The sequence below is a fragment of the Lygodium microphyllum genome, chromosome 11, assembly GCF_053477565.2.
Source record: "Lygodium microphyllum isolate KBCC chromosome 11, Lygodium_microphyllum_v1.1.10, whole genome shotgun sequence".
Classification (NCBI taxonomy): Eukaryota; Viridiplantae; Streptophyta; class Polypodiopsida; order Schizaeales; family Lygodiaceae; genus Lygodium; species Lygodium microphyllum.
The window spans coordinates 139511069-139526355 of NC_141145.1; the positions used below are offsets into that span (position 1 = coordinate 139511069).

Here is a 15287-nt window from a genome sequence, read left to right on the forward strand (position 1 = left end):
GTCCCTCACCCTGACTCTCTCTTTCTCTATTTTTCCATTAGGTTTAATGATCTTCTCTCTCCTCTCTTTCTCATTTCTTTTTCTCTCTCCTCTCCCTCTCTCATTTCCTTTTCTCTCGTCATCTCCCTCTCTCATTTCCTCTCCCTCCCTCGCCCTCACCCTCACCCACACCCTCTCTTTCTCTCTTTGCCTATTATGTTTAACATCTTATCTATTTTTCTCTCTCCTCTCATTCTCTCTTTTTTCTCTCTCCTCTCCCTCTCTCATTTCCTTTTTCTCTATTCCTCTCATTCTCTCATTTCTTCTCCCTCCCTCTCCCTCTCTCATTTCCCTATTATGTTTTCGTCTCCCCCCTCTCCCTCTCCCTCTCTTTAATTTCCCTCTCTTTCTCCCTCTCACTCTCCCTTTCCCTCATTTCTTTTCCCTCTCTCATTATATACAAATTATACAAAAAATAAATAAAAGAGAGAGAGAATACACTCTCCCTCCCTCTCGTTCTCTCATTTCATCCCCCTCCCTCTTCCATTTCCTCCCTCTCCCTCTCCCTCTCCCTCTCTTTCTCTCTCTCTCTCTCCCTCCCCCTCCCTCTCCCATTTCCTCCCTCTCCCTCTCCCTCTCTTTCTCTCTCGTTTCCTCTCCCTCTCAATATATATACACAAATCATATAAGCAAAAGTAAAAGAGAGAGAGAATGCACTCTCCCTGATCCCTCTCCCTCTCTCATTTCCTCCCCATCCCTCTCCCTCTCCCTCTCTTTCTCTCCCTCTCATTTCCTCCCTCTCCCTCTCTTTCTCTTTCTCTTTCTCTTTCTCTTTGTCTTTCTCTCCCCCTGTCTTTCTCTTTCTCTCCCTCCCTCTCCCTCTCCCTCTCTTTCTCTCTCATTTCCTCTCATAAACAAGCAAAAGAAGGAGAGAATTAAACCCTGAAGAAGCAAAAGAAGGAGAGAATGGACTCACCGATGAGATATGGCGAGGGTTTGGCAGCTCCTCTTCGCGATGAAGGCTTCTCCTCTCCTTCGCGAGTGGCGGCGGTGGCGGCGGCGGCGACAAGCCTTCTGCCTCTCCCTCTCTCACCCTATGCAAGACGGTCGCTCTCTCTCTCGCTCTCCCTCTCGAAATGTCTCACGAAAATGCGCGAAATGAAAAGCGCTCGGGTTTCAGCCCTATTTTTTTCCCCTATGGGGCGTCGCTATTTGCATTGCAAATGCAACGCAAATAGCGACGCCGCTATTCATGCATCGCTACCCACCGTCGCTATACCTCTCTTTCCTTATAGTGTACTAGAATTGTTCTTCTAGAAATGTTATAAATAAATGGCACTTACAAAGTGTGGAGGGATCCATAGTTAAGAAGGCTAAAGTGTGGAGGCCTCCATACACTACAACAGAAACAAGGCATAGACGCGCATGTTAGACGCGCAAAGTCGGGCGCGTCTATCAGAGCATCTATAAGTACGTGTAAACGTACGCGTAAATAGACACGAATTTTGAGTCTATATATCCGCGCAAATAGACGCTAATATAGACGCGCCAGCAGACGCACAATTATTTAACCACCTAAAATTAGCAATTCACATAATTAAAAAACCAAAGTTAATAATGATTTAACCACCTGAAATTGATTCTTGAGCATGCACATGTGTGCATGATAAAAACCATAGAATTAAGAATACACATTGAATCATTGAATTAAAAAAATAGAGTTAATAATTACTTTTTCATTGCTCTCTAATGAATGGCAGTTCCTCCAGTTGACAAGCCTGATATAAGTAATTAGCGGCAAGCGACAGAAACCTTACAATTAGTAGCAAGCATTGTAATATGTATCTCGTAATTTCTCTATGTACTTGAAGATGATAAAAGATACTTCCTTTTTATTATGGAAAATTCAATTTAGCTTTAAAATGAACTATTGATTCTTGAGTATGCACGTGTGCGCATGATAAAAAGTATAGAATTAGGAATACACATTGAATCAATAAGCAAATTAAGTATGTTACAGTGAATGATCCATCTCATCTTCAATGAGAGCAGCCCTTGCTAAACTATCTACTTCTAGGTCTATGTTACCAAGAGGTAACGAAACAAATAAGTCTATCCCATTATTAGATGTGTTGCTATATTGCTCAATAACTTCATCAATATCATCGACAATCACATTATTGTCTTCTTCTGCGTTTCCTTGAACATCCTCGTGAGGTTCATCTTGTACTATATCACGCATATCATCCATTATGGTGTCATCATGCACATCATCATTAATTGTTGGATTATCATCTGCTATCTCCATGTCGGTAATATTACCATATATTGGTTTTGAACGATTAGATATAGGGATGACATACCACCATCAGTTATTGTTTACCATCGGATGATACACAACCTGTATTTGAAAAATAAAAGCAAAAAACTTAAGTACTTATTATATTGTGTATATGTATCACATGTATACATATAAAAAAATTAGCCTTTGCATATATACCTGCTCACATTGTTGAGGTAGTACTAATGTGTCACTCTTGTTTTGGTGAAATTTTGTAGAGTCAATGATTACAAAACCACTTGGATGACGTCTGATTGTGCAATGCTCACCATTTGTTGCCACTTCTTTAAACCACTTCACATCCAGTACATATATAAAGAATCGTCTAAAGTCAAGCTTTAGAATATCTTGGATCAAGCCACAATAACCTTCCATGGTACCATTGGCAGCCTCGAAGTGAGCAAGGACACCACAATCTTGGGTATTTCTCTTTTCATCTATACGTTGAGTTCGAAGATGTTTACCCTCACACCAAAGTGCATTGAATAATGTGCACTAGTAGTAAAAGATAAAAGATCAAACATGTAAATTATTTATATAAAATAAAACTTATAGAAACAAATTAATTGATAGTATGTCTCACCTTTGATAAGCAACCTCGTGCGTATTTCCACTCTTCTTGAGATATATTAATTTTATCCTATTTTTCCATTCTCTCCATTTCCTCATGTAACCAATCTATATCAATATGACGTGGGAGCGCATTTAGATGATCTGGAAATGAGACATTACGTCCATATCTAGTGCGAAATTCTTGTCTTTCGCTTTTTCTTCTTGCCCTTGCTTCATTATATAGTGTCACACATTTTCTCATTACATCACTATTGATCACACAAAAACTATTTAACTTACGAAGTTCTTCTTTTGTTAGCACTTTACTTATTCCTTTTCCTTGAGGTACTATAGAGGTCATCCTCAAGTCTTCATCATCTTTCCATAGTCGTGGTTGAGAGGAATCTACTTCAGCAAGATATTCAGAGATATAAACAAGGGATGATTGCACTAACCAACCCTCAGCCATGCTTCCCTCAGGCTTTACTTTTTGCCTCACAAAATCTTTCAAGGTTTTCATGAAGCGCTCAAGAAAAAACATCCACCTTACATGAACTGCCCCACAAAGTGCGATCTCATCAATCAAATGTACAAGTAAATGTAATTGAGTAGTCAAAATGGATCGAGGAAAAATTTCCTCCACCAAATAAACCACCTCAACAGATAATACTCGAGCATCTTGCAATGTGTTTGGATCAATTTCCTTCGAGCTCACGTATCTGTCAAGATGTATTTGAGAATTGTTTATTTTTGTGTAGAAATTCAAAGATATATAATGAAAAAATACGATGTATACACACCTCACAAGCTCTCCCATCTTGTAAATGATATCACGTACATCTTTGGAGGCACAATGCACTACAACAGAAACGAGACATAGACGTGCATCTTAGATGCACAAAGTCGGGCGCGTCTATCACAACCTCTATATACGCGTGTAAACGTGCGTGTAAATAGACGCGCACTTTTCGTCTTTATATCCGCGCAAATAGACGCACTTATACACACAAAAATAGACGCACATGTCAAAATTCAAATCATACTAAATCATTTCTTTTCAAACTACGCATTTCCTTTCCTTCGTTTTTTGCAATTCTGAAGCTTGAGTTTACCCGACATGCAGTCTCTTCATGCCTCACCTAGTCTTTTCATGCCTCACCTCCTCATGACTCACCTCTTCTTTCATTTCAAACACACAAGAAGGGAAAAAGGAAAGCCAAGGAGAGGAAGAAAGAGAGAACAAGAAAGAGGAGAACAAGAAGAAGCAGCAAGCAAGCAAGCAAGCATCAAGGGAGGGTAACTTACCAAGGAGAGGAAGAAGAAGAAGGAAGAAGCGCCACCACCCGCCACACCAAACACCCAAGGTGAGTCTCTCTCTCTCTCTCTCTCTCTCTCTCTCTCTCTCTCTCTCTCTCTCTCTCTCTCTTTCTTTCTATCTTCCTCTCTCTGCTCTGTCTGTGTATTTAGGATTTGTGATTCCATTATGTAGTGTATTTTGTAAATCAATAATGGTGGTCGTCTGCCAAAATCAGCCGACCAAGTGCGTCTGATAGCGCGTCTACATCTCAGTGTAGACGTAGATATAGACGCAGAAAACGTTTCTCTGGGGGCGCGTCTTTGAGCGCGTATGCGGGCACGCGTGCTGTGCACTGTACACACGAGAATACACGTGCTGACAGACGCCCACACAGACGCAGGTATAGACGTGCACAGAGACACAGGTATAGAGGTTGTATGTAATATGTTTTATCTACACAGGGTAATATGATTTTTCTTGTGTAGATGTGGAATCCTGGATCCTCCAGCACCCCATTCAATAAGGAGCAATTCATGGGGGAGATGATTAATTATCTTGGTCGCCCTCCCACTGCAGATGAGGTTTTCAGTGTGATGTCTGGGACACCTATCACATCTTTGCCTACACAGGGATCAGCTGAGGTACATGGATCAGCCGAAGCACGTACATCTACAAAGGCACGTGTATCGAGTGAGGTAGAGGGTAGTGCACGTTGAGGGAGAAGGGAGAGTGGTGCGGGAGGACGAGGAGGTCGAGGGCTTTGTGGGGGTTGCCTAGGTGGTGGCTCTTGATCACCCTCACTGAAAAATGAGAGAGGTGAGCCTCCACAAATGTACTACTCTATCACTGATGTTGGTGGTATCTTGCATGACTTCGAGGGGAGGGAAGTGATAGCCTACTTGAGGAGTGTCATGCATGCCACATACAAAGATTGCATGATTTCCTTCAAGCACAAAAAAAAAGGTTTATGGCAAGAGGTGCTGCCGGCAGTACATAAAAGGTACCCTAATCCCGAGAATTCACGATTCTCAGATGATTGGGGATGGTCAAAGGTGAGAGACGCGCTTCATAACAAGAGGTCTCACCTTATTACGCGCGCCAAGGAGTCATTGCGGAGACAAGAGCAGGGGCACCCTGGATATGGCCAACCACCCAATTGCCACCGCAAGGAGTGGAAAGAGGCCAAGAAGAGAGCAACGGAGAAAATGACAAGTCGCCAGCATGCAGAGGCGCGACATATCCAGATGGCAACCATGGGATCGTCACATTATGGATCGGGTGGCAGGGAGTCATGGGAGGCTGAGTTTGTAAGTATTATTTGATTTCTTTTTTTAAATTAAAATTTGTAATTTGTTTCACTTCATTATGTAGTGTATTTTAATACGTTGTATGTTCAAATTGTTTTGTAGTTCCATATCTTTGGTAGGATGCCTACTCCTAGAGAGGTAGGCTACCATCGAGGTCATAACCGAGCGTCCACTTGGCAGCATTTCTACGAGGAGGGACTCATCACAGAGGAGCAATATAATCGCACCATGAGGATTCCACCACCAGAAGAGGTATGTTTTATTTTTTACATGAAAAGTATAGATCAATATGATTTATTGTTTGTAATGGTATTTATATACTTTAATCCTTTGGGTAGGCGAACCCTGATGCAGTTGAGGATAGCGAAGGGGGGACTAGCAGTAGCGGTGGCGGCAACGGCAGCGGCACAGGCAGCGGTGGTGGTAGCGATGATGATGCCTCTTCTGAGGAGATATAGAGGAGCCCCATGCATGCATGCCTCCCCTTGGCTTGTAATTTTCATTTTTGATATGTATTACTTTCAGCTAGTGCTTGCGACCATGACCATACTTGAGGTCACAAGCACTAGAACTCATAATGTAAAAACGTTTCATCTATATATATGAAATTTCGTATGCTACATACATTGTTTTGTTTTCAGTATCCAATCTTCGAAATAATCTTTCTCTGTTTTTCCTAAGTATACAATTTGATGTTGATGGGGGGGAAAAAAACCAGATCTCTGGTTTTTTTTTTAAACCTCTGTTTTGCGCGTCTATCAACGCGTCTAAATTGCAGGATAAATGCGCGTCTATTCTAGTCAAAAACTTTTAGAGTAAATGTGGTTTTAGATGCATAGATACACGCGTGTATAGACGCACAATATGAATATATCCACTTTTTATAAATATGATTATATATTTGCATAGCGCGTTTATATCTGCGTCTATAGACGCGTCTAAATGTGCGTCTACTTCTGCCTATAAGCGCGCTTTTGGATGCGATTTTGTAGACGCAAAAATAGACACGTTAATAAACGCGCCTGACTTTTTTTTCACAATTCAAATATTGTGTCTACAAGCGCGTCTATGGAGCCTTTTTGTTGTAGTGAATGGGATATGCTAGTAGGAAGTACGAACTGAATGTAAACAATATTCATAGATCAAATGATTAGTTGAGGAAAAAGTCATCATACCCCAAAGTTTACACATAGTTACTCCACTAATTACTATATTCATAGTTAGAGATACCCTTACTTGAATCATTTTGTGCCAATCGTGGGACTTCAAACCAGATAGTTGCTCCACATCTCTTTTCTTTTTCTTTATGAAGGCTCCCTTGAGACATCTCATACATCATGTGGATGTTTGAAAGCTATATATTTGTTCCTTCACTATTTTTTCCTCGTTCTTTGACAACATCCAAGGTGCATGGGGTAGCTCAATCTTTCCTCTGGGTCCAATGCATGGCCAGGCTCATCTCATGCGACCAATGTTACGTAAATCCTCCCTTACATTAACTGAATCACGAGCCCCTATCAAGTGATCCCATAATGTAGATACAACATTTTTGAATATGTCCATGGGGTCCAACAGGTGATTGATCTTGAGTTCAGTCCAGTACGGAAGACGAAAAAATATAGAGAACCTAACAAACAAACAATATATTATGTAAACAATTCATCATGCTAAATACTTTAAAGTCAATCGAGAGAAATGCACTTCTTACCGACCCATACCGAGTGGAGGGTGGCTGTCGGCATTAATCCATCTCTCCTTCCAATCTCCAATGGTTAGAGATTGTGGAGTCATTCCATTAGTAGGGAGAACATATTTGGGATGTTCAATAGGAAGAAATCGATGATGATTGTCGTAGATAACCTTCTTTAAACGGGCCTAGAGGAAACTAGAGAGGGACCGCAAATAGGACATGCATGATATCCTGACGTGGTTAAACCTGAAAAAACAAGTGAATTAATAAAATGCAATTGATTCAAGTCTTGAATTTCAAATATAGAGTTATATACATGTACTTGAACACTCTTCGTATCCTGGAAAGTCGTGCATGGTCCACAACAACATGGCCTTCAATGTGAAATCTCTAGAGGATGCAGATGCACTTGTATCTTGCACCTCAATACCTTCCCATAACATTTCTAACTCTTCAATCAAAGGCTCTAAGTAAATGTCCATGTTTTTTACCTTGTGCTTTCCAGGAATCAGAAGGGACAACATCACATGTCCCTTTTTAATTGCCATGGATGGAGGAATATTATAGTTCACCAATACCACTGGCCATACACTGTATGATGTGCTTTTGATGCCAAATGGATTGATTCCATCCATACCTAAACCAAATCTCAAATTTCTTGTCTCTTCTTTGAAAACAGGCCACAAATTATCTATATGTTGCCATGTGGGTGTGTCTGCAGGGATCCTCCATTTTCCATCACTTGAACGATGACTAGCATGCCATGACATGAGCTTTCCAATAGACTTACACTTGAACATAAGTTTTATACGTGGAACAATCGGAAAATGTCGCAAAACCTTACGAGGCACGTCCATTGACTTCATCTCCACTTCGTATCTTGATTCACCACAAACATGACACTCTCGTGCGAACTCATGAATCCCACGAAATAAGACACAATCATTGACACATGCATGGATCTTGACATAATCGAGGCCTCCCAGAGATGTCAAGTAATGTCTTGCTTGCTCTCTCTTAGTTGGCAATTTGTTTTCTTTTGGAAGCATTTGTGATAATAACCTACATATATTTTTAAAAGTGAGTTAAAAAACCACCAACATATATTTCTGTCTGATTTCAAAATAGAATTAACAATTAATATTATGATTCATATATAAGCCAAACTGAATTGATACCTACTTCAATAACGCATCCAAACTGACATTACTCCATCCATAAATTATTTGCAAGTTAAGTATCTCGAGGGACGCACGAAGAACGGAGTACGTACAACCTTCATACAATGGAGTAGATGATGCTACATAGAGTGGATCATCTGGCTTCGTAGAGTGACCTTCTCCCTGAACCGGTTGCGAAAATAGATGGTGTACCATGTTGTCCAAAATCTCATCCTCTACGACTTGATGGGGTATTTCATGAGGGCTACTATCATGGTCGTCAGTCTCTACTCTTCTTGAAGACTCTGCCTCCTCGCGTCAACGTTTTGTAGCCTCTCGACACCCGAGAGGGAGCATCTGAGGATGTGGCACTGCATCTTGCTCAACCACAAAAGGGAGTTTCATGTACGTTGATATATAATTCCCGTAACATAGATATGCAATCTTAGTGGTAAAAAATAACAATGAATACCGGTGATTTTTCTCGGTCCCATTCTCCATACAAGCTATGTGACATTGCAATTCGATGTGCTCGAAAAATACACCCTCGACAACGATCACACATGCATTTAATTTTTCGTTGTAGCCATGCATCTCGATTATGAAGACGCAATGTTTCATCCTCACTTGAGGATGTGCTCATTGACTCACCAGCTTGCATCGCACTAGTGATGACGACGTCGACATGATTAAACCTAATTCATGACAACATCAAAATATTTGTCATTCATATGTTTACATAAGATCTTAATTTTAAATACACAAAAATCATCATAAATACATTAAAACTTATAATAAGAATTCACTATCAAAACTTATCTTAAAAACAAAAAATTATGATAAATTCTAAATGCGCGTCTATATCCGTGTTTAACTACGCGTCTATATTCGCATCTATATTCGCATCTATCTGAACAATAGACGCACATATACACGTGAAAATAGACGTACACGTCAAAATTCAAACCATACTTAAATCATTTCTTTTCAAACTGCGCCTTTCCTTTCCTGCATTTTTTGCGGTTCTGAAGCTTGAGTTTAGCTGACATGCAGTCTCTTCATGCCTCACCTAGTCTCTTCATGCCTCACCTTCTCATGACTCACCTCTTCTTTCATTTCAAACACACAAGAAGGGAAAAAGGAAAGCCAAGGAGAGGAAGAAAGAGAGAACAAGAAAGAGGAGAACAAGAAGAAGCAGTAAGCAAGCATCAAGGGAGGGTAACTTACCAAGGAGAGGAAGAAGGAGAAGGAAGAAGCGCCACCACCCGCCACACCAAACACCCAAGGTGAGTCTCTCTCTCTCTCTCTCTCTCTCTCTCTCTCTCTCTCTCTCTCTCTCTCTCTCTCTCTCTTTGTTTCTCTCTTCCTCTCTCTGCTCTGTCTGTTTATTTAGGATTTGTGATTCCATTATGTATTGCATTTTGTAAATCATCAATGGCGGTCATCGGCCTAAAATCGACCGACCGGGCGCGTCTGATAGCGCGTCTACATCTTAGTGTAGACGCAGACATAGACGTGAAAAAATGTTTTCTCTCACAGCGTCTGAGGGCGCGTCTTAGAGTGTGTGTGCTGGCGCATGTGCTCTGCAATGTACACGCGATGATACACACGCTGCACAGAAGGTTGACCTGCAATCTACACGCGATTATACACGCGCATTGACCTGGGATGTGCGTCTGGTAGCGCGTCTGTGCTGCATGTTAGATACACAGATAGACGCGCTGGATAGAAGGTTCACTCTGGAGCGCATCTAACCTGTGATGTAGACGCGGGGATACATGCGCCAGGTCTCCCAGTTCTGATAGTAAACAATATATTTTTGCAATGATGAATGTGACCAATCCCATGTTTGTGTTTATCAGTTTTCTTATTTAAGAGAAGCATTAACACTTAAGTGTTATGCTCAATGTCTAAAGAAAGCTCTTTGAAAATGTAGGTAATATATGATTTTTTGTATGCAAATAAATTTATATTTTTTCTGTGTTTTTTTTGCAGATGTCGTATCCTGGTTCATCTAGCAATGACCCAGATGTGGATCGCATGAATGATACATTGGCCTCCTTTGGCAGGGGGGTCAATGCATTTTTTGGAGGTTTTCCTAGTAGGGAAGACTTCATGGGAGAGATGACCAGACACCTTGGCCGCTCTCCCACAGCGGACGAGGTGTTCAGTGTCATGTCCGGACGCCTCTGGCGTCTTTTCCTAGCACTACTTCCCAGACTCCACATGCAGGTACTTCATATGCAGGTACTCCATTTCCAGGTACTCCACGTGCTCCACGTGCATTGGCTAAAGCACAAGCATCTACAGAAGCACGTGCATCTGCAGAAGCTCATGCGTCCAGCGAGGTAGAGGGCAGTCGATAGAGAGGGAGGAGGGAGAGTCGAGGGGGAGGACGAGGGTCGTGTGGGGGTTTCCTAGGAGGCGGCGAGCGATCACCCTCACCAGTAGATCACATAGAGGAGGTTGTACGCCAGTACTATAGAGTTACAAATGCTTGTGGCATCTTTCATGATGATGAGGGAAGGGATGTAATGGCGTACATGAGGAGCGTCGTGCATGCGACGTATAAAGATTGTTTCATTGCCTTCAAAAATCAGAAAAGCGGCTTGTGGCAGGAGGCGTTGAGGGTAGTCCATAGGAGGTACCCAAATCCTGAGGGTCAGCAATTCTCGGATGATTGGGGACATACAAAAGTGAGGGACATGCTTCACAACAAAAGATCCCACCTCATGACACGGGCCAAGGACTCACTGCGAAGGCTGGAGGAGGGGCGTGGAGCCTATAGCCAACCATCTATGTGCCACCGCGTAGAGTGGAAGAAAGCCAAGAAGAAAGCAGCTGAGAAATTGAAGAGTTGCCAGCACATAGAGGCGCGACGGATCCAAATGGAAACAATGGGATCCTCGCATTACGGATCGGGCAGCAGAGAGTCGTGGGAGGCAGAGTTTGTAAGTATATTTTGATTTTTAATTTTTTTAAATTTATATTTATTTTAATTCTTTATATATTTTAGTCTAATATATTGTGACTCATAATTGTTTGTATATCTCTAAATGTTTTGCAAACTACCATCGTTGATAGGACATCTACTCCTAGAGAGGTAGGTTACCATCAAGGCCATAACCACGCAGCAACATGGCTTCACTTTTATGAGGAGGGTCTCATCACTGAGGACCAATACAACCGGGCCATGAGGATTCGACAGACAGAGGAGGTATGTTTTTCTTACTTTCCTATTAAAAGTATAACTAATTATAACTTTTTCTCCACCTTGTCTATATAAGCAACCCTGATCTTTTGTGTGTGTAGGCGAACCCGGATGTGGAGCATAGCAAGGAGGGGGATAGTGACGCTAGTAGCCATGGTGGTACTAGCGAGGATGTTTCCTCTTCAGATTCGTAGAGGAGCACCATACCTCCTCATGAGGCCTTCTTTTCTTGTATATGTATGATATCTCTTTGAGCCTACTGGTTGTGGCCACGCTTTAGGTCGCAAGCACTTAAACTTCCCTTGTAAATGCTTTGATATATAATGAATACATAGACTTTTATTTTCAATTCTCATGCCCGTAAGATACATTGTCTTTTTCCCAAATACACAATCTGATGTATGGGAGGGGGAAAAAAAAAACCAGAGAGCATGTGGCTCTCTGGTTTTTTTTTTCCAGTTCTGTTTTGCGCGTCTATCAGCGCGTCTAAATTGCAAATAATTCGTGTTTATTCGCGCGTCTATAATGCAGACTACACGCGTTTATACACGTGCTTCATAATTCAAATTTTTTAAAAAATAAATATCTTTAAAAAAATGACATTTTTTATTTTCCGTTCACGTCTATCAGTGCTTGTAAAAGCGTGTCTACCAGCGTGTCTATATGCGCGTGTATATGTGCGTCTATTGTGCGTCTATTTGTGCGTGTAAATTCGTTGATACATGCGATTATAGACACGGAATGGTAGACGCGCAAATAGACGGGCGGATAGACACGCCCATAAGAATTTCTCTATATTCAAAAATTGCATCTAAATGTGCGTCTATGAGGCCTTTTTGTTCTAGTGATAGTTACAAAGTATGGAGGGCTCCATAGTTAAGAAGGCTAAAGTGTCATTAGAGTAAAATAATAGCATTCAATAGGTACGAAACAAGGCAGAAGTGTTTAGAATTACTATTTTGTTTTAGTTTTCAAATCTATCTCTCTCTCTCTCTCATTAAAAAAAGAATTCTACTTCGTTTGTTTTAGTTTTCAAGAATCTTATCAAGAGAGTTTTAATAATTTTTTGGATTGCAACTTGCACTTGCCTTCTCATCACTATGGTCCTAATAGCATGATTGAAGTTTTCCACTGACTGGGTGTTTCCAGCTGAAGAGTCACGATCGACGCGGCTAAAGAGTCACGATCGATTAACATCATTACTCTTATACAAATTTCGCCTTCGATGCTCTTTCCAAGCCAATCAACTAATTAGAGCATGACGATAACACTACAGGACGACTCGAGAGGTTAGGTTATATAAGAGCCAATTTAAGCTACAGAGGCAGGCGTATTAACACACACACACATACTCACTCTCTCTCTCTCTCTCTCTCTCTCTCTCTCTCTCTCAGAGGTGCTCAAGCGCAATGGCTGCCGCCTGCCAGAGAAATCCCATGTTTCTCGCCTGCTTGATTCTATTTTCGCTTCTGCCGCTGTCGCCTCTCGTTCACGCGAAGAAGTCTTGCAGTAAGACGTCCACCCTGAGCTACTACCTGCAGCAGAGCTTTGGCGTGAACGAATTCCTCATGGTTCCGGCGGCACTTCCGGCAGCTCCTGGCACACTGACGGGGTTCGGGGAGGAGCTGGTGCACGAGTTCGTGATGACTGAAACGGCGGCCGCCAACTCCTCCGTCATGGGGTACGTCCGGGGGACGGCCATCTGCGTCAACAACACCACCCCTGTCACTACCTTCTTCGTGAGCAACGTTATCCACTACGACTACGGGGGCGTCTCCGGCACCCTCTACGAGCAGGGCGAGGTCATCTTCACGGCCAGCCCGTCGTGGGAATCAGCCATCGTCGGTGGCACTGGCGCCTTCCGGTTCGCCCGTGGCTACAACGTGGGCACCCGGGTCTCCACCGTCACCTCCAACACTACAAACCACGTCGTCAGCCACTATGATGCTTTCTTCTGCACGTGCCCTTGTTACTAGCCTGTACCTGATCGTACACACGGCATCTCCCGCTCCTTGAAATTCACATAGGCAAATCCAAAACCTCGAACATTAAGGCATTCTTGAGATTATATCCCCACAACTCTCTCTCTCTCTCTCTCTCTCTCTCTCTCTCTCTCTCTCTCTCAGAGTACCCGAATTTGAAGGCCTAAGACAATTATGTCTTGAAGAAGCTATGCAAATACCTTTCATTCATAATATTGATATTCTCTGCACATTATTTAAAAAAACTCTCTATCTCTCTCTCTCTCTACTCGAATTTGAAGGGTAACATTGTTTTCTATTTTGCAAGGCAAAATTTTATACCATTAGAGGAAGGGTAAATATAACTATTACCTTTTTTTAAAGGCCTCCTATCTCTATGTCCTCGAAGGGTCAATATAACTTTTACTTTTTTTTAAAAGGCCTCCTATCTCTATGTCCTGCCTAGCATGAAGGATAACTCTTAACGTTACCCTTAAATTGAAGGGTCAACATTAACATAGCTTTTTTTAAGATATTATTGTTGTAAAGCAAGGTCACAAAGATTACCAACTTATAAGACATGAATCATGATGATTGGCCAAGAAAAAGTATATTAATAATCTCATTACAAAGCATGAAGTTATTGAGGTCTTCTCTCTTTCTTGTGTTTCCACACATCAAAAATTCTGTTCCAATTTATATCATTCAAGTTGTTGGGTGTTGACAAATAAACAAACATTAGAGTGTCAATTGTAGATAGGTCTAAATAAATTCTTCCGATGATTTTGATTTGATTTTTCTTAGAGAAACCTCTTTCGCATATGGTAGAGCTAGTCGGCAATGTGACAACAATTTGCCACACTTTGATCAAATAGCTCCGAGGACATTTGCTCCCATTCTATCTCCTCACCACATTGATTCCAAACATTTATGAGACCTAAAAATGGATACGAATTGTTGTAGCAATTGTGAATAATTGTAGCTCACATTGCATCTTGTCAATAATGAACATCGGTCATGCACCCAATTTAGTTGTTAATCAATCTTAGAACTCCTTTGCTTGTTGATGACGAGTCTCATCATCCCAATGATAGTTCTTGGGAGAGAAAATTTTGGCAGCATAAAAAAGGGAGAAATCATTGAAACGTGATTCCAAGTTGGACATAAATCTCCCCATGCAAGAACTTCCTAGAATGATAGATTCCTCTAGGCTTCCATCAATATCATTTGTGAGAAGAGATGTGTAGATAAGATGTGATGTTCTTGCCTTCCTTCTTTGTTGGTATACACCACAGCTCCTCGTTTGATACAAAGGAGCCATGATGAAAAAAGTTACGAGTCACAACTAAACTCTTTCCTACCATCACAATACTCGACTTTCAATAAAGATATCAATGTATGCACATCTCTACCTATAGTTGTTATGCCAATATTATCATACCAAAAATTGATGCTTAGTAAATTTGCCTCCTTTAATATATCTACTGAGAAGTGGATTAGAAAGTGTAACTCAAACATTGCTCACATATGTCTTCGATTGCCAAAGCTTCTCGATGTGTGCTATACAATGTATACCAAAGAGATGAGGAACCTTAGCTTGCAATCCTACAAGGAGACCAATTCTTAACCCCACCATGGTTGATACACCATCAAATGCAAACTCAACCATTTTGTTGACCGGAAGTTGCATAGTTATTAATACTACCTGAATTCCCCTTAAGTAGTGTTTTTACCTTTTCTGTCCTCTATTTCAATAAATTTTACAATTTTAGTTACACATTTTCCCTTT

The 15287-nt window shown here is 41.3% G+C and overlaps 1 protein-coding gene across 1 annotated transcript; it reads left to right on the forward strand.

Annotated features, from left to right (window-relative positions):
* Window positions 1-12866: 12866 nt before the first annotated feature.
* On the forward strand, window positions 12867-13702 carry LOC148029436 (uncharacterized). Its single transcript, XM_087688709.1, has one exon. The coding sequence runs from the start codon at window positions 12947-12949 to the stop codon at window positions 13511-13513; it is 567 nt and encodes a 188-aa protein (XP_087544835.1). The 5' UTR covers window positions 12867-12946; the 3' UTR covers window positions 13514-13702.
* Window positions 13703-15287: the final 1585 nt, after the last annotated feature.